Source organism: Taudactylus pleione, unplaced genomic scaffold, assembly GCF_031769625.1.
Source record: "Taudactylus pleione unplaced genomic scaffold, aTauple2 ptg000572l, whole genome shotgun sequence".
Lineage (NCBI taxonomy): Eukaryota > Metazoa > Chordata > Amphibia > Anura > Myobatrachidae > Taudactylus > Taudactylus pleione.
The window spans coordinates 143,438-161,448 of NW_028284974.1; the positions used below are offsets into that span (position 1 = coordinate 143,438).

General features: G+C 45.6%; 1 protein-coding gene across 1 annotated transcript in view; it reads right to left on the reverse strand.

The window, feature by feature from the left end:
• Window positions 1–18,011, reverse strand: part of TMEM145 (transmembrane protein 145) — a 104,358-nt gene that overhangs the window by 15,239 nt on the left and 71,108 nt on the right. The window contains exons 3-7 of the mRNA XM_088453160.1: window positions 12,570–12,647; window positions 12,404–12,490; window positions 12,089–12,190; window positions 11,785–11,869; window positions 9,643–9,714 (exon numbers count right to left, since the gene is read on the reverse strand). Coding sequence (XP_088309286.1) covers window positions 9,643–9,714; window positions 11,785–11,869; window positions 12,089–12,190; window positions 12,404–12,490; window positions 12,570–12,647 — 424 coding nt within the window. The remainder of the gene's footprint in view (window positions 1–9,642; window positions 9,715–11,784; window positions 11,870–12,088; window positions 12,191–12,403; window positions 12,491–12,569; window positions 12,648–18,011) is intronic.

Below are 18,011 nucleotides of genomic sequence, written 5' to 3' on the forward strand. Positions count from 1 at the left end.
CGCAAGCGGAGATCACCGATAATCGCTCGATTGCGTGAGCATCGGAATAGCCTACAACTCTGAATCTGCCCCAATGTCACAAAGCTGTCTATGGTTATTTTGCAGTAAAGCATAAACATCACTAAACACCCCCGTCCCCACATGCTGGCAAGCGGATTATGAAACACATTACCGGATATCTACTGTATAAAATCTGGGTGTGCCGATATAACAACCACACAGACAGAAATAGATCTAGATGATTGTAGCAGACAGATTATGAAATGCAGCACAAACATACAGTATATTACAAAGTCAGTCACATTTTATCTTTCCCTAAACAGATTTAGGCCCTCATTTAGACCCACTCGCGAGCGGCTGTCCGCTCGCAAGTGGGTCGATGGTCCGCACTGCGCATGCGCACGACAGAGGGAGCTCCGTCGTGCGCATGCGCGAGACGCGACGAGCGAAGGACTTTCCTTCGCTCGGAGTGTCTCATGAAAGGGGGCGTGCCGTCGTGCGCATGCGCGAGACCCGGATAGCGACGGGCTCTCCGTCGCTCCGGGTCTCGCACCAAAGGGGGCGTGCTGTCGATGTTGATTGACAGCACACCCCCTTTGGTGGGCGTGCCGGGGGCGTGCCTGCCAGACGGAGGCGTTCCCAAGGGAACGCCTACCGTCTGAAGCCGGCCCCACTGACATCACTAGTGATGTCAGTGGGAGTGATTTTGGCTCTGATAGAGCCAAAATCACTCCTGGCCTTGCGGTTGAAAAACTCAACCGCAGGCTTTTGCTCGCAGTTTCGATGGTCGCGATGGTCAAGGGGGCGTGCTGTCGATGTTGATTGACAGCACACCCCCTTTGGTGGGCGTGCCGGGGGCGTGCCTGCCAGACGGAGGCGTTCCCAAGGGAACGCCTACCATCTGAAGCCGGCCCCACTGACATCACTAGTGATGTCAGTGGGAGTGATTTTGGCTCTGATAGAGCCAAAATCACTCCTGGCCTTGCGGTTGAAAAACTCAACCGCAGGCTTTTGCTCGCAGTTTCGATGGTCGCGATGGTCAAGACCATCGCGACCATCATCCTGCATGCTCGTATATGCTGTGGGTGGTGAGGTGGGCCCTGATTCAGAGCGAGCACTCTGGTCAGAGCGTCCGGCTCTGAATCAGGGCCTTAGTTTTTCTGGTATTTTTTTTTTTATTGAATTAATTTTCCTCGTGTTTTTTTCCTTTTTTTGGTTTCGGCAGAGCCTATGCTTGCATAAAGATTTTATCAGTAATGGAAACACAGCAGAGCATTAAAGAGAAACATTTACCTGCTAAACACACCAGACCTCAGTTGGTTGTTACAAATTGGGTATAAGTTATGTTTAAAAAAGAGTAACAGATGTGAGCAGGTCGCCACCAATAGCATAGGTGCCCAATGTATGGCAGGGCTCCATCACACGCACTCATATAAATGTTTTTAACCATTTGTTTTGCTTCCAAATTCCGCATTTGCCATCAATAAAACAACTTCAAGAACATCTACAGTATAGTATAGCCGAGACAACGCTCTCGTATATGAAACAAGTATACTATATGCCCAAACAACGAAGAAAGCACCAATCAGCATGAACGGTGCATTCACAATCAGCCAATCAGAACCATCACATCATCATCCGGTACTTATACCTGACCACCCACAAATTTCTCCAGCATATATGAGTCTGTGTATCAGTCACCATGTGATCACAATTACACCAAAATATATTCCACACACACATGGGCTGTACCAGGATGTATACCTACATACAGGATGTACCAGGATATAAGTCAAAATATATACCACACACACAGGGGCTGTACCAGGATGTATACCAACATACAGGATGTACCAGTATATATGCCAAAATATATACCACACACAGGCTGTACCAGGATATATACCACACACACACGGGCTGTACCAGGATATATACCAACATACAGGATGTACCAGTATATATGCCAAAATATATACCACACACAGGCTGTACCAGGATGTATACCAACATACAGGATGTACCAGTATATATGCCAAAATATATACCACACATAGGCTGTACCAGGATATATACCAATATACAGGATGTACCAGTATATATGCCAAAATATATACCACACACAGGCTGTACCAGGATATATACCACACACACACGGGCTGTACCAGGATATATACCATACACACACAGGCTGTACCAGGATACATACCACACACACACACACACACACAGGCTGTACCAGGATGTATGAAGATGGGCGGTAGAACTGCGCTCTCGTTGACCCGGGGGGTGGTGTGTTGTGGTTTCGGGGTGCTGCACCTTTGTGTGGGAGTACCTTTCCCGCACTGAAAACTTATGGGGGTAGGGGGGGTAAGGTGCGCTCTTCCTGCTAGTAGTGGTGATGGTGATGACTTGTGTGTGTTTGTGAGTGGTGTTAATTAGAATGTTTCTTCTGGTGGTGGTGGTGTTTTGGGAGTGAGGAGGGTGTGATTGGGTATGGAGTGTAGTTTGGAGTAATGTGAAAAGGGAAATGGAATAGGTTCAAAATGAGGCCAGCGAGACACAATAAAAGAGTTTGCTCACAAACACACACAAGTCATCACCATCACCACTACTAGCAGGAAGAGCGCACCTTACCCCCCCTACCCCTGTACCAGGATGTATACCACACACACACAGGCTGTACTAGGATGTATACCACATACACACAGGCTGTACCAGGATATATTATTATTATTATTATTATTATTATCGTTTATTTAAATGGCGCCACGAGTGTTCCGCAGCGCCTTACAAAGTACATAAACAAATAATTTGACAACGGACTTACAGTAAAAAATAGGACAAGGACATGGATAATATACATTGATACATAAGTGACCATAACAGATATGCAGCAGAGCGTAAGTGTTAGGTGCCATGGTGGGGGTAAGAAGTAGGTGAAAGTAAAGTAAGGAGAAGCACAAGAGGGTAGAGGCTCTGCTCGTAAGAGCTTACATTCTAAAGGGGAGGGGCAGACAAACAGGTGTGACACAGATGGGGTAAACGGAGGAAGGAGCATGTTGCAGCAAGTTAGGATGGGAGCTGGAAGGCTTTGATGAAGTAGTGGGTCTTGAGAGCCCGTTTGAAGGATTGTAAAGAGGAGGAGAGTCTGATAGGGAGAGGGAGTGAGTTCCAAAGGTCGGGAGCAGCACGGGCAAAATCTTGGAGGCAGGAGTGGGAGGAAGTAATCAGTTGACATGAGAGGCGGCGTGCATTGGTTGAGCAAAGGGGGCAGCCAGGAGAGTGGAGGGAGATGAGGACAGAGATGTAAATGGGAGAGGAATGGGTGAGGGCTTTGTAAGCAAGTGTGAGAACCTTGAATTGGGTTCTAAAAGGGAAGGGGAGCCAATGGAGGAGAGGGGAGGCAGATGTAGAGCGTTTGGAGAGGAAGATGAGTCGAGCAGCAGCATTGAGGACAGACTGGAGAGGAGAGAGATGGGAGTTGGGGAGGCCAGATAGGAGAAGGTTACAGTATTCCAATCTGGATATGACCAGTGAGTGTATGAGGGTTTTGGTGGCATCCTGGGTGAGAAAGGGTCTAATCTTGGAAATATTTTTGAGATGGAAGCGACAGGACTGTGAGAGGCTCTGGATATGTGGTTTGTAGGAGAGGAAGGAGTCCAGGATAACTCCAAGACAGCGCACCTTGGGGCTAGAAGAGATAGTTGTGCCATCAATTGTTAAAGAAATAGTGGGAAGTGAGGTTATCTTGGAGGGTGGAAAGATGATCAGCTCAGTCTTAGACATATTAAGTTTAAGAAATCGCTGGGACATCCAGGAAGAAATAGCAGAGAGATAGTTGGAGATACGAGTGAGGAGAGAGGGGGAGAGGTCAGGGGACGAAAGGTAGATCTGAGTATCATCAGCATAGAGGTGATAATGGAGGTCAAAAGAGCTGATGAGTTCACCTAGAGAGGACGTATAGAGGGAGAATAGTAGAGGTCCAAGAACGGAACCTTGGGGAACACCTACTGTAAGAGGCTGTGGTGGGGAGAAGGAGTCATGAGAAGAGACAGAGAAGGACCGGTATGAGAGGTAGGACGACAGCCAGGAGAGAGCAGTGTCACGTAAACCAAGGGAGTGAAGGATTTGCAGCAAGAGAGGGTGGTCAACAGTGTCAAATGCAGCAGAGAGATCAAGGAAAATAAGCAGAGAGTAGTGGCCCTTGGATTTGGCAGCAAGGAGGTCATTGCTGACTTTTGTGAGGGCAGTTTCAGTGGAGTGGAGAGAACAGAAGATAGACTGAAAAGGATCAAGGAGGGAGTGGGCGGAAAGAAAGGTGGTAAGGCGTTTGTAAACAACACGCTCAAGGAGCTTGGAGGCAAAATGGAGGAGAGAGATGGGACGGTAGTTGGAGAGAGTGTTGGGATCAAGGGTAGGTTTATTAAGAATGGGGAAGACTATCGCATGTTTGAATGCAGAAGGAACAGTGCCAGATGAGAGGGAGAGATTGAGGAGGTGGGGAAGATGGGAACAGGCACAAGGAGAGAGGTAGCGGAGGAGACGTGAAGGGATAGGGTCAAGGGGAGAGGTAGAAAGGGGGGAGGACCGGATGAGAGCCATGACTTCCTCTCCAGATACAGGGGAAAAGGCTGTCAGAGTCGGTGAACTGGATGGAGATGGGTGATCAGGGAAAGAAGGAGGTGTAGAGCAGGGGGACTGGTGGGATGTGATGTCCTGACGTATGGAATCGATTTTGGATGTAAAGTAGGTAGCAAAGTCAATGGCAGTGAGTGAGGAGGGGAGGTGGACAGAGGAGGGAGTTGAAGGTGATGAAGAGACGCTGGGGATTTGAGGACTGGGAGGAAATGAGGTTCTTGAAATAGGACTGTTTAGATAGGGAAAGGGCAACACTGTAGGATGAGAGCATAAATTTGAAGTGGAGAAAATCTGCCTTAGAGCGTGATCTTCTCCACTGTCGCTCGGCAGTTCTTGAACACCTTTGCAGATATCTGGTGCATCTGCGAGGGTGAGTAGTGATTGCCGATGCAACAGAGGGGGTCATTCAGACCCACTCGCGAGCGCAGGATGTTCACAAGCGGGTCGATGTTGCCCCACTGCGCATGCGCACGACGGAGGGAGCTCCGTCGTGCGCATGCGCGAGACCCGGATAGCGACGGGCTCTCCGTCGCTCCGGGTCTCGCACCAAAGGGGGCGTGCTGTCGATATTGATTGACAGCACACCCTTTGGTGGGCGTGCCGGGGGCGTGGCTGCCAGACGGAGGCGTTCCCATGGGAACGCCTACCGTCTGAAGCCGGCCCCACTGACATCACTAGTGATGTCAGTGGGAGTGATTTTGGCTCTGATAGAGCCAAAATCACTGCAGGGCTTGCGGCAGGGAGACCCTACCGCAGGGTCTCCGTCGCAAGCCCGATGGTCACCCACAGCTATGCGAGCGTCCAGGAGGACGCTCCAGTTTCATGGAGGAGGGCCCTGATTCAGAGCGAGCACTCTGGTCAGAGCGTTCGGCTCTGAATCAGGCCCAGAGTCCTGAGCAGAAGTAAGGGAAGCATTGTATAGGGAAGAGGTTCAGGGCAGGAGAGAGAGAGGAAAGGGGAGAGAAGCGAGTCAAGCAGGGAGGATAAAGAAACGGCATTGATAGCCTCAATGTTACGTTTAGTGATGGTGGCCTTCGGAGGGAGAGGAGAGGAGGGAGAGAGAGATAGGTTAAAAGAAAGAAGGTGATGATCAGAGAGGGGGAATGAGGAGTTGGAATAATTAGAAATATTACAGCGGTGAGTGAAGACTAAATCAAGTGAGTGCCCACTCACATGTGAGGGTGAGGAGGTCCATTGTGAGAGACCAAATGAAGATGTGAGGGTAAGGAGTTTGGAGGCAGAGGATTCTGTGGGGATATCAATTGGAATATTGAAGTCACCAAGGATAATGGAGGGGAGGTCAGGTATACCACACACACACAGGCTGTAACAGGATATATACCACACACATGCACAGGCTGTAACAGGATATATACCACACACACAGGCTGTACCAGGATGTATACCAACATACAGGATGTACCAGGATATATGCCAAAATATATACCACACACACGTGCTGTACCAGGATGTATACTACACACACACAAGCTGTACCAGAATATATACCACACACACACACACAGGCTGTACCAGGATGTATACCACACACAAAGGCTGTACCAGGATATATACCACACACACACACACACAGGCTGTACCAGGATATATACCACACACAGGCTGTACCAGGATATATACCACACACACACACACACACAGGCTGTACCAGGACGCATACCACACACACACAGGCTGTACCAGGATATATACCACATGCACACACACACAGGCTGTACCAGGATGTATACCACACACACATACACACACACACACAGGCTGTACCAGGATATATACCACACACCCACACACAAACACAGGTTGTACCAGGATAAATACCACACACAGGCTGTACCAGGATAGATACAACACACACACAGGATGTACCAGGATATATACCACACACACATGGGCTGTACCAGGATGTATACCAATATACAGGATGTACCAGGATATAAGCCAAAATATATATACCGCACACAGGCTGTACCAGGATATATACCACACACACACACACACACAGGCTGTACCAGGATATATACCACACACACAGGCTGTACCAGGATGTATACCACACACACACACAGGCTGTACCAGGATATATACCACACACCTACACACAAACACAGACTGTACCAGGATAAATACCACACACAGGCTGTACCAGGATATATACAACACACACACAGGATGTACCAGGATATATACCACACACACATGGGCTGTACCAGGATGTATACCAATATACAGGATGTACCAGGATATAAGCCAAAATATATACCGCACACAGGCTGTACCAGGATATATACCACACACACAGGCTGTACCAGGATGTATACCACACACACACACACAGGCTGTACCAGGATGTATACCAACATACAGGATGTACCAGGATATATGCCAAAATATATACCACACACACGGGCTGTACAAGGATATATACCACACACACACTGGCTGTACCAGGATGTATACTACACACACACAGGCTGTACCAGAATATATACCACACACACAGGCTGTACCAGGATGTATACTACACACACACAGGCTGTACCAGAATATATACCACACACACAGCCTGTACCAGGATGTATACCACACACACACAGGCTGTACCAGGATGTATACCACACACACACACACACACACAGGCTGTACCAGAATATACACCACACACACAGGCTGTACCAGGATGTATACCACACACACACACACACACACAGGCTGTACCAGAATATATACCACACACACAGGCTGTACCAGGATGTATACCACACACACACAGGCTGTACCAAGAAATATACCAAACACGCACAGGCTGTACCAGTATATATAGCGAACACACACAGGCTGTACCAGGATATATACCACACGTTGTACCATATATATATATATATATATATATATATATATATATATATATACACACATATACACACACATATTCCAAAATCTATACAGGTCCCTTCATATTGGGACTGTTCTGCCGAAATGATGGCGGCTGTGGGTCTATGTACTGTAATGTACACAGGGTAAGATGTTTGGCAGCCCATGCACAATCACAAAGTGCACTGTGTTCTGCTAGTAAAGTGTCAGCACCTTATTACCCAGGATAGGCTCTGTTATGCTGACACCGGAGTGTATGATGACTTGTAATGCTGCTTACTCCAGACTTTGCCTGATGGCTGTCTGCAATTTCTCAGTATTGGATCTGCTTCTGATTCTATATGTAATTCACTGCTTGGCATGTTCTAACTTTGGCCTGAATCACTAGGAAGCCATTTAAGTTTATTTATCTGGTTCCCTGTCTATCCTATAATGAACATCTAGAGGGCAGCCAAGTAGCAGCAGTAATCGTGCTTGCTTTATGGGAAAAGCCACAACTATTGGTGGCGACCGACCTAGCCTAGTCCAAGGTGTTCAAGGACAGGTGATCCCAGGCAATACAGCATTATCACATCAAGATTTCTGTCGCCTTTCTTTTCTGTAGCTCTGTAGGGGCATCATTATTTCGGCGTGGAATGTTAATTTAACACTGTGGCAGTCTCATTCCCTCTCATTGAGACCTGAGATCCTGCAATGTCAGAGTAAGACTGACACTCGTTCGCTATTATTCCCTAGAGCTCAGCTTGTGCGAGGGTTCGATGATTGAAGGCCAGATGGCTAAAGCCTGGAGCTTGCATCATCACTGTAGCAATCACCACTGGGGAGATACTATGGACCTCATTCAGAGGCGGTCGCTAGAGCAAGATCGATCGCAACGAGCAATTTTTTGTCATGTGCGCATGCGTGTAGTCGGCATTGCGCGTGCGCAAGCCAGTTCTCGCGAGCTATATGGAGTCTGTCATCAGTCACTACTTGGCCGTAGCTCTGATTGACAGATAGTTCCGTTTGTGGGTGGTAACAGGGGAAGGTGCATGTGAACGGGGGCGTGGCGCTGCGAACGCAGGCGTGTCTGTCGTAAAAAGAGAGATTTAAAGGCGTGCATAAATTACTGAGCGGGTCATCGCGCACGTCATACCGCAGCCTTTAAGATGCTACTTCTCGTAGTGTTTGAGTGAGCCCAGGGTCTCTCCCAAGCACTGTGACTGCAGGCCATGGTTTCTGCCTCTGCCGATGTCTGGAGTCAATTAACAAAGTAACAGGTGTTTGTCATTGCAATGTATATTAGCAAAGTGGCTGCGTTAATTGGCTTTTTTTTTCTTTTTAAAAGGACATTACATGTGGTTGGTCTCGGTATGTGATATTTATATTACATTTGTTTGCAAAACCATTTAAAATACATTTAATAATCATAATTCCCTTTTTTTGGTTCAAATGCTAAATACATGTTTTTGTAGATGTTTTTTTTATATTTTTTTAGGTTTGTGGTACTGCACATCCCAGCATGCTTTGTTTTTTTTTTTAATAATAATAAAGCCCATAGCCAGATTTCTTAAACCAAACATAAAAAAACACATACAAAATTTACATTGGAAGAATAGACAAAAAAAACCAAAGTGATTGCACGCTGCTTCCGTCCGCATCGAAATAGGCAAAGGAACCATCGAAAGTGCTGATGTGGAAACTTGACTCTGCCAAAAAACCACGATGGTCACATAGCTTGGCGCCAGCGACTGACAAATTTCTGTGACTGTAGTCCTCGCTCACCCCTTTACGAGACTCAGGAGGTGTGTTTTTATTGTGATGGGAGTTTCCTCGCCTACGATGTGCGCTGCGATTTTGCGCTTGATTTGCATTTTCTCGCTCTTTTATGATGCGATCGATCGCGCCCTAGCGACCGCCTCTGAATGACGGCCAATATCTGATGGGTTACACCACACTAGATATCACACAAAGGGTGTAACAAAGCTCTGTGCCACACTCAGGCGTTAGGCATACAATTCACCATACAAATCAGCACACAGAGGATGCAATGCTGTTACCAGAATTTGACACGTACACTATACTACAGATAGGAAGTAACCCATACTGTACAGCACCGTATATACTCACAGCCAAAATAACATGACAGGAGAAGGATGAGGACGAAGATCAGAAGGAAGGTGATATCAGTTTCCAGGATCCCTGCACAACATATAAACACATTACAACACTGGGTCCGACATTCTGGAAGTTTAAGACAATACTGAAAAATCACCAATATATGGTTACTCTTGTCCTGACTCTTTAGAAATAACACTGACCAGAAAGCACAGACAGAATCAGGCTACAGACTCCAGGCCGTCAGTGACGAGTGTTTCCCCTGCGGATACTATCGGGTCTCATTCTGAGTCGGACGCAAGCTGAAATTTGGACGAATCTTACGCATTCCAGCACAACGCGCATGCGCCAAAGGAAGAAATCAGTGACTGAGCCCCATGCGCCAGATCAGGCATACGCACACAAATCCGGAGATCTGCGTACTGCGTACACATAGATCAGTCAATGTAAAATGGGTGTTTCTGGGTTGTACGAAACCCTTCAGTTTCATGGGAGTGTCGTGGGCATGTGGGATGACTCCTTTGCTAGATTGCAGTGTGTGGATGGAGATGGGGGCGCCTGTTTCTGATGGATGTTTTGCACCCAGAATGCAGAGGATGCAAGTCCAGTTACTACTGATGGGTGCGATAGGCTTCCACAAGCAGTCGTACATATTTCCACTGTAGCGTAGTGAAGTAGATAGGCTGGTGCGGCCGAACGGAAAAGCATCCGCAAATGCGTGCGACTCACAATCAGTCCCTCATGCGTCCTGGTCTGTCCATGTTTTGTTTTTTTTTTGGCTCTGTTTAAAGTTCTCCTGTTACCTAAACACAGTGGGTGCAGCCATTTGTTGCGCTTACCCAATATTTATGAGGATTTAATCACTAGGGATCAGTTACACCACTAAACATGCCGCCTTATCCATTTACTATGATAGGTATGCTTGCTTCCAGGCATGGGTCCAGCTCACCAAATTAGTTATTATGAAGCGGCTAATAAGTAAGGTAGTTGCACCTCTGCTACGATGCGCTTTAATTCATAAAAATACAAATCTGGGCAAAAAAGAGATTTAAAAAAACATTTGGTTAATAATTGAGGTGTATTTATATGCTGTGTTCTGTACAGGCCACACGCACACATTTCTGTCTCTCCATATGCGTAGTGATTTATGAGTTACGGGGCCGGCTGTGGTGCCATGCATGCAGATACCTGATTCGGCTTTCTGCACATTGTCCCAGGCAGGAGGCAGTGGGACACGCTGTAACGGATCAGTGGCCTAGCATATCTTTAGTAAGGTCAGGTGTTCCTCATAGCTAACTCAGAGCGTGGATTACTTCCGTACCTCCGCTGGGCCTATAAGCATTCGGATTATTACTTGAATAGAAAGCACGGAGCGTACTGACATTACTCACAGCCTGAATAAATGGAATGTGAGAAAACAGTGAGGGATCAAAATACCCCACAGCTCACATACATTTTGGAAATATACTTTAGAGACAAAAATACATCCTCTAAATAGCCAATTTGTGCATACAATATCCCGTTCTAAGTATAGGATATCATATATATAGGATATCATAATCTCCAGGTGCCTTGCACTTGCAGTGCCTCATACCTCATTAGGGCTTTTGTCATTTGCTTAGATTAGATAGTTCAGTGTAGATACATTTTGCTTGTTAGTGTGCAGTGTGTGAACTTTTTCATCTCATTTTTGCCATCTTGCATTTTATTATCGTATTGCATTGTTCATGTAACTCCTCACCAATAACCTACTGTACGAGCTACAACCTGGTCAGCAAAGCAGCCAAATCCCTCATGCCTCGTGGCGGGCTCTGGCGATAACCTTTACTGGTTTAGACTGCACATTCTATAGCTCAGAGGTTCCCAAACGCGGTCCTCAAGGCACCCCAACAGTTCAGGTTTTGTAGATATCCATGGTTGAACACAGGTGGGTCATTTAATTGAGTGAAGTACTAATTAAGTCACCTGTGGTCAAGCATGGATATCCTTAAAACCTGCACTGTTAGGGTGCCTTGAGTACCAAGTTTGGGAACCTCTGCTATAGCCAATATTGATAGGAAAGTGCTCATTATCAATAAACATCTCTGACAAACTCCACCTGTAAATTCAGCACTAAGGACAGGGCAAGAAGCTGATTGGTGATAGGATACTGACCAAACTCGTCTGCGGAGAAGTGTCTTGTCCAAAAGGATTTGCCATTTGTAAGAGTCATTTCATATTCTAACTGTAGCCCGTCCCCCTATGGAGATAACAAAGTAACAGAGTACAGTATAGGGATAGAGCAGAAGGCAATGAGAATTAAAATCAGGACAAGTCATCTCTTTATGACACAGAACATAAAGAGAACCCTACAGAAAGCACAACAATATTTAGGAATGTGTCTCCTATATAACCCATCACTGCCCCAGAACCCTGTATACTGTATGTGGTCCTCTATCCCTTTGTTCCCCATTCTTACCCCACACTTGCTCAGCGCTATGTACCACCATCGCTCGCGGACAGATCGGAAGCTTCTACCACTGTTGCAGCTCAAATAGTTCTGCCCAGCGTCTTTGATTACCTGTGGGTATAGGGTAAGATATCGCAAAGGGGTACAGGGAAGTAATGTAAGGAGTCAACATCATGGAGCATAAAATAAGTAGCCAATAAGTTGGTTGAGGTCCTAAAGGTGCTAGGAATGGTTACATGAAACAAAGTAAAAAAAGATGTGAACTTGAAATATTTAGCATTAATAGGGTGTAAATGAGGTGGACAGTAACGTGGAAGACCTCACCTGACAGCCCGACCAAACATACTGCGTAGTCAGATTAATGACCTGGTTGTTCTCCGGTCGTATTACAGACTCCTTCATCAGACAGTCCTGGGAGGGGAAGGCGCAATCATCAGTACAGCTGTCACATAACAGAAGCACCCAGACACACATCTCAGGTCCAACTGACCTTGTTCCCCTTCTTGTATACCGCCGGCCACTGGGATGGGTCATCGAAATACAGCAGGATGTTCTGGCAGCATTTGGCCTAAATACAGAAAGCATTCCACCGGTCAGACCGATATCTAAAGGTTCCCACGCACCCACTAACGATTCCTCTCTATGCATTCAAACAATTGCGGGCAGACTGAACCATCACAATTACGGGCCAAATTCAATTAGCCGCAAAAGTGCCGTTTGGAGAAAAGTTTTTCACCGATTTGCGCTATTCGTCTGTTTTCAAAGTACTGCCGTATTCAATTCCAGGACGTTTTCATAGAGGCGGAGACTCCATAGGCAAAAACAGGTGAAAAAGTTTCTCCCGTCAAAAGGCAGGAGAAAAGAAGTGCAAAATCCATATATTGGGATACAAATGTGGGGACTTGGTTCAGAACCCTTTAGACACCCCGCTAATAACTAATTAGGCTAAAACAATTAAAAATATATCTTCATTCACCCCAAAAAAGACATGCAATTTTTGGAGCGAAAATGTAAAAAGCGTTGTAATATGGGTAAAAAGTGGGTGGCCTGGTATTTTGGGGGTCTTTATGGTTGTGACAGATGGTTTTAGGATTGCACGAGGCTGCAGCAGGTGTATTTTTGAGATTTTTTAAATCTTTATTTTAGAGACATCAAAATATACTAGTACCTATTTCCAGGTACCCAAAATTTAACTACGCTACTTATTTTTCAGAAAAATCACATTGCTTTCTATAATTTTTCCACACATATGCAAATATGTATATAACAGCCCTTTGCCTCAAAATACGTTCACTAAATACCTTTATTAGGGCTCCTACTACTATTCTATATTGATTCCCAGGGTCACTGAAGCTTTTTATGGGGTATAGACTGATTTCCCCCAAAAAATTTCCTTTTTTTCGCTAGTTTCGCTTTATAAAACATTCACCTACCCGCGTTTTCGCCTGGTTTACAATTGAATAGGGCGAAAAGAGGGGAGACGCCTGGAGAAAACATTGCGTCAAAACACTGGCGAATGAGGCAAATTCAATTTGCTTTTCGTCAGACGGCACTTTTCACGGCTAAGTGATCTCGTATTTGTGTGTGCTCAATATATATATTGTGTTTAGAATATTTAACTACTTGCGAACAAATCCTTCAATAAAAAGACAATTAAGAGACACTGAATTGGACTAATCACGTGCTCAGTAAGACAGTCAGGTGATTTAAACACAGTGACTAATAACACCAAGTAACTACTAGTCCCAGCATGACTTGAACATGGAGAGCCACATATATGTTTATATGATTAGATGCACCTTATTATGCAGCATTGCAGGAAGCTTTGAAAATTTGTCTGTAATGCATATACCTCTCATTATTTGGAGAATGTAAATTGGGAAGAGGGTGTGGCTGTGCAAGCTGGGGTGTGGCCATGTAGTGGCATAAACCCCCATTTTGTTTTGCTGCACACAGTGTAGATGCCTGCTCTTCTGTGTGCTGCTGTGGGATATGGCTCAACCCTGTGCAAACCATGATCAGAGTGGTCATCAAGGTTTGCCGATGGCTTGTAACCTATATACAAAAAAATGCAAGCGCTAATCCCTATTGTATGTCGTTATAAAAACTACATATATAGTACCCAATGAAAAGTCAGCCCTCTACAATGGGGAAACTGGAAAATCCCCAACAGAGAAGTAGCAATATAAAAGAAAATAGTGGGCGCTAATCAAGGTAATTATAAAAGGATATTTAATGAAAGGCAATAGGAGTAAACTCCAAGGAATAAAATGCATATAAAATTACATAGGTAGTAATTAAGAGACAAATACGGTGAGTAAAAACAATAACTAATCTGAAAAATAAAAAAATATATATTATATTAAATAAAAAATAAATGAAATATAAATAATGAATACACAATATATGCAAATACAAATATGAATCCGCATGCACCACTGATCATATGGTGCTGCACATAAATCCACATAAAAATATCACAACACAGAGCAATTGCCGAATGATAGACAAACATACAAAAAAAGATTTACAGATGCACAACTCCAACATTACTCATTATGTATAATACATTTTGCAATAGCATTTTGCAAATGATAAGAGGTTTTGGCATAATCATGGCCATGGTTATGGGCCCACCCACCGCGCCCAGGTAACCTCTGAGGGTGGGTCCCTAACCTACTGGGGTTGAAATCCAGAGCGCAGGACACCCCCAAACCAGCCCAGCTGAGCCACCCCAGGGCATCACTCCAATAAGGAAAGGTGAAGTGTAAAAAAGTAGGATAGATAAGAGCGGCAGCTGCTGCATGTAGGGAGGTGAGAAATAAAGATGTGAAAATAATACATATATATCAAACAAACAATGAAAGTGCTAAAAGTGAAAGAAAGGAAAAATGTGTATATAATGCGATGCCCTGAAGCAGCCCAACCAAATCAATCCAGGGGACCCACGCCCCAAAAATCAACCCTTAGCTGCACTGCAGTATAAACATTTTTAGGACTTACCTAGATTGTGCCTCTTGTTAAAGTGCAATGTTGGAGTTGTGCATCTGTAAATCTTTTTTTGTATGTTTGCAACAATAGTCTCCACAGGTAGCACCTCCCATTACGTATATTTTCAGGGTGTGCAGTCTAGGGCCCCCCCTTTCCACATATTCTATTTAGTGTGTTTTTATGCACACTTGAAGGTATGAGACGCCTTCAATCTAGGCTAGCACCCCTTCCCACCTGTCCCTAATTGGTTTTAAGCAGGGATCTGGCATTTTGACTGCACTTTAACAAGAGGCACAATCTAGGTAAGTCCTAAAAATGTTTATACTGCAGTGCAGCTAAGGGTTGATTTTTGGGGCGTGGGTCCCCTGGATTGATTTGGTTGGGCTGCTTCAGGGCATCGCATTATATACACATTTTTCCTTTCTTTCACTTTTAGCACTTTCATTGTTTGTTTGATATATATGTATTATTTTCACATCTTTATTTCTCACCTCCCTACATGCAGCAGCTGCTGCTCTTATCTATCCTACTTTTTTACACTTCACCTTTCCTTATTGGAGTGATGCCCTGGGGTGGCTCAGCTGGGCTGGTTTGGGGGTGTCCTGCGCTCTGGATTTCAACCCCAGTAGGTTAGGGACCCACCCTCAGAGGTTACCTGGGCGCGGTGGGTGGGCCCATAACCATGGCCATGATTATGCCAAAACCTCTTATCATTTGCAAAATGCTATTGCAAAATGTATTATACATAATGAGTAATGTTGGAGTTGTGCATCTGTAAATCTTTTTTTGTATGTTTGCAACAATAGTCTCCACAAGTAGCACCTCCCATTACGTACATTTTCAGGGTGTGCAGTCTAGGGCCCCCCTTCCGAATGATAGAGACAAATGTATCCAAATCAAAATCCTATAACCACTTGGTAAAAAAAGGATACCAAAAAATGTATATACTTTTGAATGTGGTAATGTTCCTGTTAAAAAAGTATATATTCCCAAGCCAGAGGTTTCCCTGAAACAGGATATAAGTAAATTGTAGCTCGTTTGTATATATCAGTCCCAATTAGAGCTATAAATAAATCCAACGGGAACAATGTTGGTTGGAGGCTGTGGAGTTGCAGCGTGGGCTGTCAGACGGGAGGTAGTTAAACCACATGCATGTGTAATTTTAGAAAATGTCCCGCTCAATATTCTACCCTGAAAAAGTCTCTTCCATTTAGACCAAGTGCTGCATGGCCCACGAGCCGGCAGTAGTAATTACCAGTGTAGTGGTCAGAAGAACCGGGACCCACGATCAGGGGAAGCAGCAGCCCATACGCTTATGAGTCTCTCCATAGCAGGCACTTGTGTAACGCGTTTCTCCGCCTAGAAGCCCATCAGCAGTTTCATCAGGCAGTGCTTGTATCCTGTATGGTCACACTAGTATGTTCACACCTCCCTGAAGGAGGTGTGAACATACTATTTATACTGTGTGTGTCATTTTAAAATGCATGACTAAAACCCTTAAGACACGTGCACTTATACCCTCACTCTCTTACCTTTAGGTACTTGTTACAAAACTATATAAATGCTAGCCAGTAATTATCCATTATAAAGAGAAAAGAAGGAGCATGCCAGCTCAAAGGTCATGTGAATAAGACCCAATACTAAATCAACGTTGTTTTGCAGAATATGCCTCTTTGTTCAAGCACTAACTCATATCATAATATGGAGGATTAACAAGAAGAAGGTATGTGTGTACACACTAAACTATGTGTGTACCCAGCGATGCGGCAGAAAACGAAATATCGGGCGGGCGGTACACATTACATGATCTGGTGCTCGACAACCCGATAGGTTGGCCCCAGCCGCATCCCGCTGCATGGGGTCATCGGTCGTATTGTCAGTTTGAGCTGCATATAGGTACAACCTGACGATGCGACTGACGACCAAGCGGGGGCGCACATGGGCCGACATAGTGGGTACACATTAGGCTAATTTGACAATATGTCCCCCGATCCACCTTAATACTGTAAAGTGACATCTTAAGACACAGCACAGTCCAAGTAACTCCAGTATAGTCACCCAAGTAATGCTCCCTGTAACTGGCTGACATACTCCAATACTTTGATCTTGTTGGACTCAGGGACAGTTTTACCTATATGCTGATTACGCGGCCGAGTCGCAGCCAGACCAGTCCCATGCAGCCGCTGTTCAGGACAGGAGCCGGCAGGTAAATGTGAGGGACTGTGATGGAGGGGGATGAGAGGGGCTATGATGAGTGGAATAAGAGAGGCTGTGAAGAGAGGTGCTGTGAGGGGTTGTAATGAGGGGGATGAGAGAGGCTGTGATGAGGGGGATGACGGGTGCTGTGATGAGGGTTGCTGTGAGGGGATGTGATGAGGGGTGCTGTGACGAGGTAGATAAAGGGTGCTGTGAGGGGCTGTGATGAGAGGTGCCGTGATGAGAGGTGCTGTGATGAGGGTTGCTGTGAGGGGATGTGATGAGGGGTGCTGTGACGAGGTAGATAAAGGGTGCTGTGAGGGGCTGTGATGAGAGGTGCCGTGATGAGAGGTGCTGTGATGAGAGTTGCTGTGAGGGGATGTAATGAGGTAGATAAGAGGTGCTGTGAGGGGATGTGATGAGGGGGGCTGTGAGGGTCTGTGATGAGAGGTGCTGTGATGAGGGTTGCTGTGAGGGGCTGTGATGAGAGGTGCTGTGATGAGAGTTGCTGTGAGGGGATGTAATGAGGTAGATAAGGGGTGCTGTGAGGGGATGTGATGAGGGGGGCTGTGAGGGTCTGTGATGAGATGTGCTGTGATGAGGGTTGCTGTGAATGGATGTGATGAGGGGGGCTGTGATGAGATAGATGAGGATTGCTCTGAGAGGCTGTGATGAGGGGGCTGTGATGAGAGTTGCTGTGAGGGGATATGATGAGGTAGATAAGGGGTGCTGTGAGGGGATGTGA